An 18,761-nucleotide genomic window follows, 5' to 3' on the forward strand; every position below is an offset into this window, starting at 1 on the left:
CGGAACTGGCTCAATGGCCAGGGGTTTATACCAGTTAGTTAAGAAATAAAATTTCTCCATATTCAAGGGTCATTGCTAAATTATGACCCACCAGTCCAGGGGCACTCACATTATTGTAGGAGGCAGGCCAGTGGATCTCGTTGTACGGGCTTATGAGGGTGTGTTGTGTCTGTAGAGCATATGGGAAGGAAGTCACATGAAGTGTCACGATGTTGGGGGCCTCCTTCACCTCCCTGCAGTTGAGCAATCTGTCCACCAATCCCACAGCTGGGTCACTTTGAGAATAGAGATTATGAACAGCACTACTGAGGGAGGAAAAGTGGGAGAAGAAACAATGAGGGAAGTTCCTAACACTGTTCTCTAATTTTACAAGGATAAAACAGCTGAATAAATTTATAACTACACCCACCCCAACTGTGCCAAAAAGTGAAGCTTATGGCTCTGCCCATAAATTGAGGGGTGGGGAGACACGACTGAACTTCCAGTACTTATCAGGGACTACTCTGATAACCATTACTTATTAAAAACTTGGCTGGGGGAACAGTTATTATAGAAGATTGCTTAAAGATACATAATCCATCTACTCCTTTAGTACAGTGATTCTGAACCAAGAGTGTTCAATGAATCACCTTTTCTCCTTTAGTCCAATCTGATTGTGTATTTGTCTCTTTAAATTCTTTTCCCTAATGTCTGTCTGACCTTGAAATGATCCAGAGAAGACACAGTGTTAAAATCTATGCTAAATTAAAGGGGTTGCAGTGAAGGAATGGGAAGTCTTCTGGACAGAGGATCTCTCTTTTTGTGGCATAATGGTCTCAGCTTAATCTTCTGTAAATCTAGGGAATAGGACAAATCAGTGCTTAACCTTTTAAGGGGGCAGGTAATCACTCTGGGAAACTACCCTCAAAGTTAACAGTCACAATATTAGCTTTTATGTCATTTCAGGATGTTCAAACTCCCCTAAGCCCATACATGGACCCTAGACTGTAAACCCCTTTTCTAGGTGATCTTTAAGGCCCTGGCCAGTCTTAAACTTTTATGAATCTGTGATAAATCAAAGCCTTCCTGCTTGATCTGGCCCCATCATCCTGCTACCCTCCTGTGTTTACGGCTTTTCCTCATCTGTCTCAGTGGTAATATTTGAACCCACACCCCATGGCCAGTCTCACCGTAAACAACTGGGAAATCCTGCCAGACTCCTGACTTGACACCATTGGAAATTCATCTAGATTTATATTCATTTTAATTGAGTAAGTAAAATTAGCCCCTGGAGAGAGGCATGACACTAAAAGCTGATGGTAGCCTCAATCAGGGAGGGGTCTGGGGTGAGCTACACATTGTCAGGATCCTTTCTCGATATCAGCATGGCTCCTTTGTTGCTGAGAAGGGCACAGAAAAAAGAGGCTGGAATTCAGGGGTCTTAGTTCTAGGCGGGGTCCTGTCACTAACACCCTCCTACTCCTATCCTGCCCCATGACTTTTGAGTGAGACGCTTCCTTTCTCTGGCTCTTAGTTTTCATAATGGTAGATTTCAGGGGTCACAGGAGATACTCCTGAGGTAAATTCCAGCTCTAAAATTCTGAAAACATCCATGGTATCTGCTTGCAAATACCAAACCCCTAATGTAACTGATCTTTTTAAGACCTGACCCCAGAGCCCCAAGCCTCATCCATATATATTATTTCAAAGAAGGAAAATGTCAACCTTGTCATATACCAAGTCACTCTAACCTCACAAGATCCCAGTGGGCATGGTCGTGGATTAGGACAAAGAGTGTATGCGGATTCTGAAAGGAGTTTTGCAGAAAGGCCTTAAATTTTGTCTGAGCCTCCGCATCTAGCTTCAAAACATACTGTTCTACTCTCTGCTTGGTCATGTGCTCCTTCTCCAAGCCAAGCTCCAGTAAAACCCCTGCAACAAAGTGAAAATAATTCAGTAACTTCAAGCATTGCCACTTTTACTCAACAGACACTTGATAAACATCTCCTACATACCAGGTGTTGTGCTAGGCCCTAGGGCAACAGAGATGAATGAGACATGGACAAGCCTGGGAGTCAGACTCATACACAAATGACTATCATTTAACTTTTACATATGGGATACTGAGATACAGAGGCAGGCTTGCTCCACAGCTGGGGTGGGGACCAGCAAAGCTGGCTTCATGAAGCAGCTGATCCCAGAGGTGGTATGACTGAAGGAAAGGGAAAAATTCCTCCATCCAGCCAAATCATCTCCAAGCCTCAATGTCACACAGCCTCACATGATACCACAATAGAGTTAATCTTTTGAGCACAGGCATTTGCTCTGTGCATTTTATATGTTCAAATAACAATCCCCTTGAAAGAAGAAGGAAAGTGTATTAAGTTGGAGACAAATATATATTAACAAAGTTAAAGTGTCAACCAGAATGTGACAGTAAAAATACAAGCCATGGTTCTCCCTTTTACAGATTATAAAATCTTGGGCATTATTAGTCTCTGAACATCAGTTTCATGATCTACAAAATGGAGATAATAACACTGGCCCTATCTACTTTAGAAACAAAGAATAATGTAAAACCCAAATCTAAATTTAGATGGATCAAAGCTTCTACACACAAGACTGAAAACCTGCCCCTGAAAGGCCACATACCTGAATGCCAGACATGGAACAAGGTCTGCTGGTAGGTCACTTCTGAGGGTGGAATACAAATCAGAAAGTCAACTTTCTCAAAGGATCCTAAATCCAGGTTTTGGGTGCTGGAGTCAGCGATTGAGCACACATGGGAGAGGAGCTTCTGGGCCACTGCCAGCTGGAAGGGCCGGACACCATGTGGCTCCAGATTGTAGCCTGGAACCAGAGCCCGTAGTATGTGATAAGCCAAGAGAGCAGACAGCTCCTGGCCTATATCTGCCAGGCCACACATTCTACACAGGCAAAACCCAGCTAGGGAATCCCCGGGCTAGTGACACATTCTAAAGTGACTAAAGGAAGGGAAAGAAAAACTAGCCTTTATTGAGTGGCTACGGTGTGTTGTTATACACAGCATTTTTGCATGTTTCTTCATTTAATAACAAAGGTATGAAGAAAGCACTCTATGAACATAGAGGACACCGTGGCCTCCTCTGCTTGGAGGAAACAAGGACAGCCGTCCAGAGAGGATGATATAAGATTGGATGCTGGAAGAGGGCTACAAGTCCTCAGGTAGAGAAGAAGATTATCACAGCTCTTTGGCAACTTAGTATAAATAAAAATTTCAACAATGTGGTATCAAGCCAGAAATCCACAGAGAGAAATATACTATCTCAAGTATACAAACATACATATCAGGATACAATGAAATTATCATTAAAAACTAAAACTGAAATACCATATTAGGTCTACTTTGATGCTAAGGAGCTGCCCTCCCTTCTGGATAAACCTCTAGCATAGCTTCCTCACAGCTCCTGGAGGCCCTTGGAAGCTGCCCCACCCCACCAAGATCCCCAGTGCTAAGCATCTTCTCATTACTCACTTGTGCACACTGGTACCCCGCTGACATCCAGGGATGCTGGTTTAGTGACAGAGGAGGCAGCAAGTGAGGAAGAAATATGGCCTTGATTTTCCTGATAAAATCTGTCCAGCAAAATGTCAATGTCGCCCTCTACCCAAAACAGAGAGAATAAGCAGAAATGTGTTTTGCATCTCATTTAAATTCAGCAAACACCCATGGAACATCTACTATGTGTCAAGCACTGTCCTGAGGTCTGAGTACCAGAGATAAGAAAGATACGGCCCATCCTGTCAAGGAGTTCATAATTTAGTAAGACAAGTATATTAACAAAGCAAATCATACTGCATACAACGACAGAAGAAAGAGTAACATGCTAAGAGACAGAGAAGAAGGGTCCCAAGCCCATCCTGGAGAGAGAAGGGTCAGCAAAGTTTTTCTGGGAATAAATGAGATGAGTCTTCAGGGGTGAGTAGTCAGGCAAAGAAAGAACTTGTGCACAGGACACATGGAATGAGACTTTCTCAGTGAGGAGCTTCAAGGAATTCAGAACGGGGGGGGTGGGTAGGGAGCAGTAGCAGATAGGTTAGAGAGGTAGGGAGAGCCAGGCACAAGGACCTCATACACATATCAAGTCAGAAGCCACAAAGCCCCCATCTAGGAGATTCTGACAGCCAGAGTACAAAGAGACTGCCAGTCAGAAATTACTCCTCATCCTCCAGAAAAAAGTGGTACATAAAGGCAAAGGAATAGAACAGAGGGACTGCACTGCATTTAATTCAAGGTCAGCCTCAACAGGTCCATGGATATGGGATCAGAGATGACCTCTCCCTTTTGTTAATTTCTGTCTTAGTAATTTAGGAATCTGCAACTGCTTTACTACAAGCCTACCTGGGCAGAGAGTGCTAAAAAAAGCCCCCAAAGAGTCCACTTTCCCAGTCACCAGCTCGTAATTGACTTCTTTCTGGTACTCGGCAGGGGTGAGAAGGCTCTCAGAAAGAATGCGGGCTTGGTATTTTCCTGGAAAACAAACAACAAATTTCACTGGCCCCTTCACTTAGAATAATGAGTGAGCTCCTCAGTGGCGGGGTCTGTGCCTTTATCTCTCTAGTCCCAGAGCCCAGCACCATGGCTGGCAAATAAGAGCTGTTCAAGAAACGTTTGTTCAATGAATGAATGGCAGACACCATCCTGTCCCAACTTAACCATTAAGATAATGATTATTTTGACTAATAAAGGCCAATATCACCTAGATAAAAGCCAGAGAACCTATTTCTCCCACTTACTAGCTTTATAATCCACGATGAGCTACTTAACCCTTCTAGACTCAGTTTCCTCATCTGGAATACATAGGTAATAGCAGTATCTATCTCACAGGCCAAGACTGCTGTGAGGACTAAACAGGACAACGTTTATAAAATGTTTAACATGATGTCTGGCACAGCAGAGGCTATAGCTTTATTGCTGAATAAATTACTAAAACCAAGGTAAAGAATTTAGGAAAAACACAGAACATGTTTAGGATCAAAGAATACCAAAAGGCATTTGAAATACTGTACAGTAACAATATGCACTTTTACAATAAATTTTAAATAAATTTTAAAAATTCAGGTTTAAAATATACAACACCTGTTTTGTCTTACTTTTAAAGGGTTAAAAAAAAAATGAGTTTTCTGATTGACTAAAAATTCTCTGAAATTTGTCGACTGACCTGTGAAGATCCATAGGTATATGCAAAAGTGTTAAGAAGGATGAGTTAAAATTCTGACTAATAGCCACAGCCCCACCATAGCCACCACTGAGCACAAGATGGCTGTGTCTCCCACATGCATTGACCCTGTAAATCTGCTAGGGATGTCTTCACCAACGGCTGTGGATTTGGCTTAATAAAACTTGATTTGAAAACACAACCTGAATGTGGACAGTAATTTACAAATTCAGGTTCAGCCAACAGATACCAGCAAAGTGACAGGCAGCCTGGAAACCAAGTACAATGGACTGAATATGGTCTGACATTTATGGAGAAGTGAAACACTGACAACACACTCAGAAACTCAAACTCACTGCCATTGAGTCGATTCCAACTCACAGTGACCCCCACTAGGTTTCCAAGGCAGTAAATCTTTATGGAAGTAGATTGTCCAATCTTCCTTCTGAGAGTGGCTATTGGGTTTGAACCACCAACCTTCTGGTTAGCAGTCAAATACCTTAGGCACTGCACCACCAGAGCTCCTTAACACACCACCAGGCCTGGACTAAATCAACAGCCTCCCAGTTGGACACCAGATTTCCCCAGTTAATTCTTCACCAGTCTGTTCTCCATACAAATGGGGAAATCCTTCAAAAAACAGTCAGATTCTGTCCCTTCTCTGCTCAAAACTCTCCAATAGCTTCCAGTCTCACTAGACCAAAACCAAACCAAACCCAGTGCCACTGAGTTGATTCTGACTCATGGCAACCCCCATTGGGTTTCTGAGGCAATAAATCTTTACAGAAGTAGATTGCCCATCTTCCTTCTGCGTAATGGCTGGTGGGTTTGAACTGCCAACCTTCTGGTTAGCAGTCAAATGCCTTAGGCACTGCACCACCAGAGCTCCTTTGTCTCACTAGAGAAAATGCAAAAGTTCTTATAGTCTCCAAGATTCTGCATAGCTCTGTCCTCTGCTCTGGGCTTCCTGCTGTTCCTCCAGCATGCCCCACATAGTCTTGGGGAACCCTGCCATTGCCCCAATGTCTGCATGGTTTGCTTCCTCATTTTCCTCAGCTGTTCATTCTAATGTCATCTCACAGAGGTGCCCTTGACTCGCTTATAAAATGGCATCCCCTAACTCTAATTCTCCATCCCTTTTCCCTGAACTATACTTTGTCACTGCACTTGCCGCCTGATACATTAAATGATTACTTGTTTGCTTTCTGTTTTCCTCTCTAGAACAGAAGTAGGGGCTAAGGCACTTGACTGCTAACCAGAAGGCTAGTGGTTCAAACCCACTAGCCACTCCTCAGAAGGAAGATGGGGCAATCTACTTCTGTAGTGATACTGCCTTGGAAGCCCAAGGAGGGGTTGCTATGAATCGGGTCTGACTCGATGGCACATAACAACAACAACAACTCTAATTCTCCATCCCTTTTCCCTGAACTATACTTTGTCACTGCACTTGCTGCCTGATACATTAAATGATTGCTTGTTTGCTTTCTGTTTTCCTCTCTAGGACAGAAGTAGGAGAAAAAAAGGGATTCAATTGTGTTCACTCCTGTATCCCCAGCACCCAGAACAAAGGCTATTACATAGTAGGGCTTCAATAAGTATTTTTTATAAGTAATTAGTTAATTATCTCATTAATCCACACAACACAATCAGATTATTATTTTTATCTCCATTTTATAGTTGAATCAACTGAGGGTCAGAGTCAATACAGCCAGGTGCATGGTAGAACCAAGTTTTAAATCAGCTCTTCTAGATTCTGGCATTCCTGGGTGGTGCAAATGGTTAACACACTCGGCTGTTAACCAAAAGGTTGGAAGTTCAAGTCCACTCAGAGGTGCCTCAGAAGAAAAGCCTGGCAACCTACTTTAAAAAACATGCCCTGTGGAGCATAGGTCTACTCTGGCACACGGGGGGTTGCCGTGAGTCAGAGTCTCCACAGAAACTGGCTTGGTTTTTTTTTATTTTGGACTTAGACTCCAAATCTGATTCCAATCTTCCAAGGGAAGAAATGCGAACTGCTAAACTTGCCATTTAAAATAGCAATGAAATTTTTATTGAGCATAATATACAGGGCTTGCATCAAGGGCCCAAGGCACCTTTCTGAAGAGGGCTATCACTACTGAAAACTTCAGGCCAGCAGAAGCAAGAGGTGAAAGAACTATAAAGGTGAGAGATTCAGAGAAAAATACAGCTGGTTTACCACAGGCCAAGAGGATCTGGCCCAGGACTCACCGGTAACTGCAATGCAGGAGTCGATGGCCGAGTTCCGGCAGGCACAAATGATCACCACGTAGTTGGTCTTAGCAAGCTTGCCTTCAATGAGCAGTCTGAACATCTCGGAGAGGCCCTCGGCCAGGGAGTAGGTACACTCAATGATGTGCACGCTGTCGTTGCAGGAGCTGGCTGCGAGGCCAGCCAGCCAGGGAAGTTGTGCGGAGGTCACGGGGGCCACAGTGCCAGGTGCTGGTGGGAAAGGCTGAGGAGGTGCCTGCTGGTACTGTCGGATCTCAGTCAGGTGTGACTCGCGCCAGGAGCGCATGAAGATCTGCTCCAGGTCCTCCATCAGGGGCACCTGGTCGGCCGCTGGCAAACAATGAGAACAGAAAATGCTTCAGGACCTGCTCAACCTGGCTGGCACAGCTGGCCTTCTACATACACAATGGAGCATTTTTGGGGGACTATGTGTGAGTTAATTTTAAAATAACACAATCTAAGTGATAAATGTTAAAACGGTATTACAGGAGTCTCTAAGTAGCACAAATGGGGTCACCATGAGTCAGAATCTACTCCACAGGTAACTAACAACTGATGGATGAAAAACATAGGAAGATATAAAAGCAGCCATAATCTCACCATACTAACAGAACCACAACTATTCTGGTGTTTCTCAGTCTTGTTTATCATACACTGGTTTTAAATACCTGGAGTGATTTTGCCACCACCCATCTGCCTTTTTGTACTGTGGTGGTTTATGTGTTGCACATCCAACCAAAATGTTCCTTAGAAGCAAGGATGGCAAGACTTTGCCTCTTACACTTTAGTCACATTGTCAGGAGGGACCAGTCCCTGCAGAAGGATATCATGCTTGGTAATGTACAGGGTCAGGGAAAAAGAGGAACACACTCAATGAGACACAGTGGCTGCAACAATGGGGTCATGTATACCAACAACTGTGAGGATGCTGCCGGACTCAGCAATGCTTCACTCTGTTGTACATAGCGTCACCAAGAGTCAAAACCAACTCGACAGCACCGAGAAACAACAGTAAGTGTGAGCATACAACTTTGGGTCTTGTCTTTTTTCCTTGCCATTCCACCATTATCATGTTTTCATGCTATTTATAGTCTTCATACATAGCACTGTTACATACATATTACATCATATGGAGGTGCTGTAATTTACATAAAAATTGTGTTGTTTCCAAGCAAATAGCTCTGCAGGACACATCTTTATGTGTAGAGAATTACTTCCTCAGCCTACATTTTCAAAAGCGGGCTTATAGAGCCAACTAACACATATCATCAGATTGTTTCCAAAGGCCCTCAACGTAACAGTTTGCCACTACATTAATGCATGATAATTCTTGTTTTACTGAACTCTTAACAGCAGTGGATACTAGATACTACCATTTGGGTTATTTCATTAATTTAATTGATTAAAACTTTCCTCAACTGGTACTCTAATTTGTATTTCTCTGATGACTAGTGAGACAGTATTTTCCATCATGTTTCCTACAAGTATTTTCTTTTATGTATAGTCTGGCTTAGATGTCTAAATTTATATTTGGGTGAGCTAGAGAAAAGAGCACTAGACTTTGATTTAGAAGACACATTCCAATCCAGCTTAGCACAGCAAAATCTGCATAACCCTGAGCTACCTTATTATATAGTTTCCTGAACTGTAAAATGGGGTTAATACCTCCCACTCAACGAACCATGACAGAATTGTATTTGACTAACTGCTGTATCTCCCATCTTTAAAAATGTTCCCTTTCCAGAATAACTATCACCTAGCAAATCTCCTTGAGAGAGTCGTCCACATTCACCAAATTCGTTTCTTCATCTCTTATCCTTTGCAATCCACACCAATAAGGCATTTGTCTCCACTCTCCCCTTAACCACTCACCAAGGTCACTGATCACTTACATATGACAAGCCCCAGTGGTCAATGACCAGTATTCGCTCAACCTCTCAGACACAGTGACATAGTGGACTATTCCTTCTCATGGAAACACTTGTTTTCCACCAGTTTCTCTGTCAACATCTATCCATTCATTCAACATAGACTTCCCGAGTGTCTACTTTTTACTGCAGATGCTGTTGGATATACAGAAGTGAACAAGACAGATAAAATGTTCTAATCTTGGGGAATAAAACAAATACACATATAATTTCAGGGACTGGCAGTACTCTAAAGGACAAGATGACAGGTAATAGGATAGAGAGATGAAGGGGACTGATGAGGAATGCTGTCTTAGTTACAATGATGAAAAAGCTGTGAGGGGGTGATACGTGAACTGAAACTCAAATGGAGGAAGCAAATCATGCAAGTGTCTTGGGCAGGAGTATTTCACATGAAAGGAATATAAAGTGCAAAATCTGTGGGTGCGCCCAAGATTCGTGAGCTCAGGAAGGACAGAGTGGCTGAGGCAGAGGAAACAGAGGCAGGAAGTGGCAGGGTTAAGAGGTTGGAGTGGGAAGCAGGGCTGGATCACTTGGGACCTCGAATGAGTTTGAATGAGTAAACCATCGGAGGGTTCTGAGCATTTTTAATAGATGTGGAAACTAGAGGGCAAGTATGTTGCCCTGAACTAGATTGACAATGGTGTAGAAAATAATAAGAGATTTGAATGGGGAGGTATTTGGAGGCAGAGCCAGCAAGACTGACTGACAAATTGGATATAATTCGTAACAAACAGTAAGAGAAAACAACAGAGTCAGAAAGCAGCCGCAGGAGAGAGAGAGAAAAGGGAGAGAAGGAAACGATAAGAGAGCAGAACAGAGACAGAGAGAGAACAAGAAGGGTTAGGATCAAGGATGTTCCCTGGATTCCTGACTGTTCTAAGCAGCAGCTCTCTCAGCTCTCTTCCTGCCTCACTGGCTGCTCCATCTCAGTTTGCTCCTCTGGTTCCTCCTTCTCTTATGATTTCTTAACTGTTGACAAGTTCCCAGGACTCAAACACTGGCATTTCCTCCATCCATAATCACTCTCCAGTTGATCTCACTTATTCTCACAGCTTTAATATATATCATCTCTAAGTGAATTGTCTCCTAAACAGCCCCAACCTTTCCCCTAGGCTTAAGACCTATCTATTGAAATTCTCAACATACCTTATGTGGCCACCCAATGGGCATCTCAAACTTGAAGCTGACAAAACTCTTGCTCATCCTTTAGCTCTATCACTCACCTCATCTGTCCATCACCTCCCTCAGACAAACAGCCCATCATCATTATCTTAAAAATGTACTCCAGTACTCTCTCATGTGACCTTAAGTGGCCCAAGCTACCATCACCTCTCACCAGGAAGACTGAAACAGCCCAGCTCCTGCTACTGTCCTGCAGCCTGATCCCACAACCACAGCCAATGCGGTCTTTTCAAAGAAAAAATCAGAGCCCATCAATCCCTTGTTTAAAAATATCCCAGTAGCTTCTCAATGTATCTAAAGTCCAATTAACTTCTTTACCACAGCCTAAGACCTTGCCCACTCTCTGGCCACCCCTCATTTCACTGCTGCCCTTTCTCACTCTGCTGCAGTCAACCTAATCCTGGGACATTCCATGTTCCTTCCCACCTCACAGCCTTCTTGTCCTTTCCTGCCTTCCACAGATCTTCATAAAGCTGGCTCCTTTCATCTTTCAGGCTTCTGCTCAAATGTCACCTCCTCACAGGGGCCTTTCTTGATTACCCTAAGTCAACCCTACATACATACATAAACACATACACTCTACCCTTATCCTGCTGTATTTCTCTCTCACTTTCCTTGTTGGAAGTGTCCTTGCTTTCTTCCTTGCTATATTCTCAGTGCCTAGAATGGCAGGTAAACTAATTTTTCAATTACTCTCTATAGATTTTAACCTATTTTAAGCCCTTTTACAGCCCTCAGTGTGGTGACCACTGCAGTCACTTCATACTGGCTCATAATTTTATATTTGGGAAAGCTAGAGGAAGCATATGCCATCACAATTACCTTGCATATCATCTCCAACAGCTCAAATTGGTGTTCAAGAGTACTCTGATGGTTAGTTCAAAAGGCACTTAGTATTTCTCACCTTTAATGATTATTCTACCAGTCGTTCCTGGTAAATGGAACAGACACTCACCAAGCTGGACGAGATAGTAGACAGTTAGCAAGAGCTGCATCTCTTCTGAGATAGGTTGTATTGTGGAAGCCCCGTATTGCTCATAAGCCCGAGAGATGGACTGGGAATTCTGGTAGCACGTGTACAGGAGAGGACTTACAACAATGTCATTCAGGTTTCCACAGAGGTAGGGGAAGTTCCCATGGCCTATGGAGGAAGCAGCAGCAGGACTTACTTGGCAACTGGCCTTGTGCACAGCCTTGTGACTCACACACTTATGGAATTAGCTGGGAGCTAAAGCAGATCGATAAGTTGCAAATGAGTAACTCAAGTGCCCTTTTCCAAGAAATCACTGTCTTCCAGCCATTGCTTATCTAGCACACCTTCTCTGCCCTCCTGTTACCCTACAATGACAGAATCTTAACAATCTATAAAAGAGAGGGGCTCTCCCCAATCCCCTTATGCTATAGGTGAGGAAGCTAAAGTCCAGAGAGAAGTAACTTGCCAAAAGCCAAAGAGCCACTGTTGATTTTATTCCTTTGGCACCAATGATAGAATAGGCTATCTCATGTGCAACATCTGGATGTATGCCTTGTATTGTTTGCCAGTTTGCCTCTCTGATTCCAAGTAGGTAGGACTGTGTGTTATTCTGTCTTGCATCCTCACAAGACTCTCTGGTAAGCTAAGTTAGGAAAGTAAATCATGGACCAGAAGACTGAGAATGTTGAGAGAACCTGACAAGCTAACTGCTACAAGATTAATTCTTATGACAACTCTCAAAAGCCAAATAGCCCAGGTCCAGCTTCAAATATCTTCTCCACCATCCATTAGCTTGTGATTTTAAGCTAGAAATTTAACTTCTTTAAGCCTCAGTCTCTGCATCTCTAAAATGGAGGCGAAGACATCAAATTCTAATTGGTTTGTTGAGATGATAAAATGCATCAAATATGTGTACAGTATCTTATACACAGAAGTACTCTACTTATTCATTAAATATGTTTGTATTGAAGACTTGCTATGTGCAGGCATCATGGTAAGCTCTGGGGTAAATTTGGTGACTAAAGCACAGTTCAAGTCCTCAAAGAAAGTGCTTCTCAAATTTGAACAAGGTCAGGACTCCCTGGAAGGCTTGGTGAAACACAGATTGCTAGATCCCACTACAGAGCTTCTGATGCAGGATTGGTGCCTGATTTTGATTCTGGTAGAGGACTTGGGAATTCACAACTCTCACAAGATCCCAAGTGATACTGTTTCTGCTACTTCAGGGACCACAGTTTGGCTATCACTGCTCATGAACACTATGATTTACAAGAGGCAACATGAAGGACATACTGTTTGTCATAAAAGAAGCACAGAGAAGGTGTTATGGGGCTTAAGACAAAAGCAAAACAGAGTGATTCATGAAGAAGGCATCTGGTTGGGTCTTGAAGCATGGGTGGGGTTTGGGCACAAGGTAGTGGGGGACACAGGGGTCAGGGCAGCAAGCAGTTTACAGAGGGGCATACAGCTTAAACAGAGACAGTAGAAGGAAGCATGGTGCACTTGAGGAATAAACAGGATAATCAGTGATGTCACTAGAAGAGTGTGCAGGTGTGGACTGCTCTGGGCTGACACTGTCAGAGGGGATGACACCAATATGACTGTCTATAAAATGTTTGTGCAGTGTTTCGACAGAAATGTATTATATTTTATAAAAATGTCCCTGTAGTTAGTTATAACAACAAAACATTTTTTTGTAAGCCCAGTTTACACGTATCAATACACCTACAAGGCTAAAATTCTACACTAATTTACTCTTTTTGAACCTTCTCATGCTCTCCAGTCAGAGCTGTCATTATTACAACGACCCTTTGAATCACATGGTTTCATCTGCATGCATGCACTGTTGTTTTCATTATTTTTATAGTTGCTGATTTTATAAAAATGTCTTGGGTTTTAACTACAATATTGTGATAATTAGTATTTGTGAACAGATATCAATAACTTTTTGAGAATGAAGTAGTAATCAAAGGAAAAGGAAGAAAAAAAAAAGTTTCCTCTCAGTTACTAATACTGTAATGTTGTAATTTAATGTAGAAAGATTTTACAAAATAATTTTGTGTAGTCATACAATATAAGAAATACTATATTTCAGCAATTTACAACTGTATTTATCACAGATTGTTCTATGATTAAAATTGATTATAAACATTAGTAAGGATTCTGTATGGTCTGGTACAGGAGGAGGTCCATGGGGGACAGGGGGAGCACTGATACCAGGAATTACCTACTGCACTAGGTGACATCAAGCCTAGTGACTCCACCAGTCTGCATTCTAAGATTGGTAGGTGTCAGACCCAGGTCTGTGGGGCTCCCACCTAGACATCTCCTGACTCACAATAGGTGCAAGTAAAGCCCCTGCCTACACTTCCATGCTCCGTGCCTTGTCTCTTCTCTGTTTTCTCAAAACTGTGTTCTCAGGGTCAATCACAGATGTGTAATGGCCATTCAATGAATACATGCAGCACAAATGAATGCTGACCTTCATTTTATCCCATAGGACCCAATAGAACCCCCCAATCAATGGTCTTTTCTCATGCCTAGTTCAAAACCCACACTTGTACCCTATTTCCTGACTACTCTGTCCATTTTCAATTATTTTAGGGGAAAAAAAAATGCCCTCTCCTATCACCTTCCCTATTACTACAAGCATGACACCATATACAAGTATTAACTTATTTAAGAAGTATCTGCATGTATGATATGTGTGTGTGGTGACTATAGGCCAGCATACCATAGTGGTGAGTAGCTTCATCAAATAAGACCTGCCAAATCTGCACACAGTTTCCCATGACAAGGTATCCCAGCTCATTAGAAAGGGCTTTCTTTGGTTGAGTCAAAATACAGCTTCACATAGGTTACTTTAGGCCGCTGACATAAAATAGAGGTCAAATCTTCTTGTGGATTGAACTGTGTCCCCTAAGCATATGTATTAGAGTCCTAAACCCTATACTTGTAGAGATGATTCTATTCGGAAATAGAGTTTCCCTCTGCTATGTTAATGAGGTCATACCAGTACAGGGTGGATCCTCAGCCTAATCCCTTCAGAGTTATAAAAAGACCAGAAAAGACACAGAGACACACACGGGGTGGGGGTGCGGGGAGGCAGACAACATGTGAGGACCTATCTACAAGCCAGGAATGCCAAAGACTGCCAGCAGCCACCAAAAACCAGGAGAGAGGTGCATAGAAGGAATCAACACAGTCAAATCCCTGAATTGGACTTTTAGACTCCAGAACTGTGAACAAAATAAATTTCTGTCCTTTAAAGCCATCCACTTGCAGCATTTCTATTAAGGCAGCACTAAGTAATTAAGACAAATCTCATACTGTTTTGTGTCTCTATCATGATAACCATGGCTATTTTTGCCTAATCCAAGTCTGATTTCAGTCAGAAAATACCAGTGACTTTGAGCGACAACAGGACAACCCACCAAGCCTAGCTCCTCGAAACAAAAGACTGATTTATTCATCTCCAAATCCCTGGTGCTTAATTAACATGTGCCTACTACCCTAGTATGAGCCCTTGAAATTGAGTGAATGAATGAATGCGCAAATGAATAAGCAAATGGAAATAAAGAAATGAAATAATTATACTTTGGGTTGTTGTGGAAAACAAGCCCTAGAATTCTGGACATCTGATCAGGCACTCAACTAAAGATTTGTTTTTGCTTAGTTCTTTCATTGCCATGGAAAGAGTTTTAGGAGCTTCTTCCTCAGAACAATGGCTCATTTTTTACTGTTTCTCACAGATATGTTTAGGCTCTCTTCCACGATCCACTATACTTGCCTTTAAATATCACTGGCTTGGCCTTGCATATTTTCAGCAAGTTGTCAGGAACAGACACTGGTTCTCCCGAGGCCACAATGGGAAAGGTGGCTGATGCTGATCCTACCAAGCCAACCTGGGGCATGCAGGACATGCCTGCAGTATCTAGAAACATACCAAGGAGTGTTAATAAAATATATCAAACGAGGCATCAATCTTTAGTAGACTTAACATCAGGCCAGCTATCCTATCTGCTAACCTGACCCATGTTCCTGTTCATGAGAGCACCAAAGTCTTGGAATCAGATTCTGAAGGTCAAAAATACCATTAAGTTCACTCAGTTCAACCTTCCCTACCAAATGAGTCAACTTCTTCTTCTTCAATATCTCTGTCAAGTGATAAGCAAGCCTTTTTTTAAACTCCTCTAGGATCAGAGAACTCACTACTATACAAGGAATCCTAGGCTATGTTAAGCAACTCTAATATATGAGAAAGAGATCCTTTTATTATACCAAGGTTGGCCTCCCTAGAAACTGCCTTACACACACCACCACCGACACCACCACCAGCACCACTTGAGTCATGAATTTCTGGCTGTGATCACTTACCATACTTAGCTCTGTTGCCAGCACCCTGGGGGTAGCCACCATCTGTAGCTGATGGAGATTCTGGAGACCACCCTTTGTGGCGTTTTTTGGGGGGGCCTGAGTTCGGTAAGATACCTAGACAACATTCAGAGTATGGATTAGGCTGTCATTAGGAATGAGTTTCTATAAAATTTTCTTCTGTGTTGGAGAACACTTATTGATATAAAAATATCACACCTTTACAATGGATTTTGAGCACCTAGTAAAGTATCTAAGCATAAAGAAATAGCCTGTCAAGTTTTTTAAATGTTTCATCCCAAAGTTGTGCATGTATCCAAACTGTATCTTTCTGAGCCTGAGCTACTGCTTCTTTACAATGGGATAATAAAACCTACTCTGAAAGGTGGATCAACCAGGACTAAAGATAATATATGTAAAGCACTCAGGGCAGCATCTGGCATAAGCTCAGGCCCAATGAATGGTAGTTACCATTAACCACACAATCATCATCGTGATCATCATATGTAAGTCCCAATGTATTTTCTAAGAGTTAGAACAGAGAAATAAATTCTCTGTTGACAAGCAGAGCCCTATTCACCACAATCACCACTACAGTTTCACCACTTGAGGGCAATACTGATTCACCTGTGCTCCCTTTCCCAATCCACCACTGAAAGCTAATTTCAGACCAAAAAAAAAAATCAAGAACAGAAGTTGGTACCCACTGCTGTTAATGAGTCATCCCTGCCCACTCTAGATAACAGTAGGCTCACGACTTAAGCTATGTACATGGTTTATTCAAAATATCAAGAACTGGTTAGCATACATTTTTTGATCAATCTGAAACAAAATTTCCCCTACCTTTAGAGCTATGGGTCTCCATCCTGGCCTGGGAAATTTTTAAAACAATATATCTGGACCTCAGGCTATCACAACACAAATCAGATACCTAGCATCTGGTTGGGGCCCAGGCATTCTAATTATCTCGATGCTCCTTTGGTGATTCTACTGCATAACCAGGGTTGAGACCTACTGATTAAGAACAATGTTTCTTTAACTCTGCTCTGAGAAGAAGCTGCATCAGAACCACCAAACTCAAAAAGAAAAACCAAACCAGTTGCCGTTGAGTTGATGGTGACTCATGGAGACCCTGCATGTGTCAGAGTAGAACGGTGCTCTATAGGACTTTTAATGACTGATTTATCAGAAGTAGACCATCAGGTCTTTCTTTTGAGGAATCTCTGGGTGAACTTGAACCTCCAACCTTTGACTTAACAGCCAAGATCATTAACTGTTTGTACTACCCAGGGATTCCTTATCAGAACCACTAAGGGCCTGTTAAAACTGTTCATTTCTGGAGGCTGCCCCAAACCCATAGAATCAGATCTCTGGAAATGAAAGTCAGAAAACTACTAATAAGCACCACAAGGGATTTTTAAGCACACTGAAGCTTGACAGCTTTAGCTTTTTAGTCTCCTAAAGGTAAGGCCAGGAGCTCTGGTAGCATAGTGGCTAAGGCACTTGACTGCTAACCAGAAGGCTGGTGGTTCAAACCCACCAGCCACTCCTCGGAAGGAAGGTTGGGCAATCCTACTTCCGTAGTGATACTGCCTCGGAAACCCAAGGAGGGGTCGCTATGAGTCAGGGCTGACTCGACGGCACATAACAACAACAACAAAGGTAAGCCCAAACTATATTCCCTTCTTTAGATTAAATGAAAATAAATTAAATACATCAATCGCTTTACTATTTACAAAGAGCTTTCAAACAGAGGCCCCTTCAACCCTCAGAGCAATCTTTGAGATGGCTGCTGTTATTTCATTTTAGAACAACTCCAAAACATCTTTCCTCAAGTGCCAAAGCAGAGCTCCTACAGAGACTAAGACACCAGCTCCTCTAGAAAATGACACTGAACAACCAAAGGTAGGGAACTGAGCCTCAGTCCTAACGTAAAAACTACAGATATTTTCTCACTCTGGTAAGTTAACCCTAAATGCTTCAAAAAGTACCTGACTCGGCTGCAGGAAAACCACTTCCTCGTGGCCCTGAAGGTCCTTTTCAAGTCGCAGATAGAGAAGGAAGGGCTAGGATATCGGCTGCACAGGAAAACTGAAATCCAGGCCCACCTACAACGCCTGAATATCCCGAACCTGTACAACTACTTTCATGACGCAGGGCAGGTGTATCTGATTCTAGAGCTCCACACACAGCTGCAAAACAGTCACAGATTCAATGAGCAGCACACAGCCATGATAATGCAAGAGCTGGTAGATGCCCTGACCTTACTGCCCTGTGAAGGTGATTCACAGGGACATTAAGTCAGAGAACCTGCTATTGGGGCTCAGAGGTGAGGTGAAGACTGCAGACTTTAGCTGGTCTGTGCACACCCTCTAAGGAGAAAGACAATGTGTGGGACTCTGGACTACATGCCCCCAGAAATGTTTGAGGGGAGAACATATGATGACATGTGGTGGTACATTGGGGTGCTCTGCTATGAGCTGTTAGTGGGCTGCCAACACTTTAAGAGTTCCTCACACACTGAGACCTACAGATGCAGCCTCAAGATGGACATGAGTTTTTTCCCTCAATGCCTCCAGGGGCCGAGGACCTGATCTCCAAGCTGCCTTTGGAGCAGCTGTCACTGGCCCAGGTCCTGGAGCACCCCTGGGCCCAGGCCTACTCTGGCAGAGTACTGCCTCTCTCTACTCAGATGGCTTTCTGGGTCCTGTCTGCCCTGTTCCTTTATTTTTGTTCAGAGAGTTCATCTGGCTCTCCATCTCAACTGTCCTTTTGTTTCTTATTTTTTATGCTGTAAAATACTAATTAGTAAAAGCTGAGTCATTTCATACCAGGAAAAAGCCCTCCCAAAAACACTATCACAAGAAGCTTCTC

At 42.7% G+C, this 18,761-nt stretch overlaps 1 protein-coding gene across 1 annotated transcript in view; it reads right to left on the reverse strand.

Moving 5' to 3' along the window:
• GREB1 (growth regulating estrogen receptor binding 1) overlaps positions 1-18,761 on the reverse strand; it is a 125,097-nt gene that overhangs the window by 73,008 nt on the left and 33,328 nt on the right. Inside the window, exons 7-15 of the mRNA XM_007935081.2 lie at positions 15,891-16,004; positions 15,304-15,447; positions 11,496-11,681; positions 7,407-7,757; positions 4,361-4,489; positions 3,494-3,622; positions 2,632-2,829; positions 1,731-1,911; positions 110-305 (exon numbers count right to left, since the gene is read on the reverse strand). Of these exons, the coding sequence (XP_007933272.1) occupies positions 110-305; positions 1,731-1,911; positions 2,632-2,829; positions 3,494-3,622; positions 4,361-4,489; positions 7,407-7,757; positions 11,496-11,681; positions 15,304-15,447; positions 15,891-16,004 (1,628 nt within the window). The remainder of the gene's footprint in view (positions 1-109; positions 306-1,730; positions 1,912-2,631; positions 2,830-3,493; positions 3,623-4,360; positions 4,490-7,406; positions 7,758-11,495; positions 11,682-15,303; positions 15,448-15,890; positions 16,005-18,761) is intronic.

The sequence above is a fragment of the Orycteropus afer genome, unplaced genomic scaffold (assembly GCF_000298275.1).
Source record: "Orycteropus afer afer isolate SDZICR_OR568_19922 unplaced genomic scaffold, OryAfe1.0 scaffold00025, whole genome shotgun sequence".
Classification (NCBI taxonomy): domain Eukaryota; kingdom Metazoa; phylum Chordata; class Mammalia; order Tubulidentata; family Orycteropodidae; genus Orycteropus; species Orycteropus afer.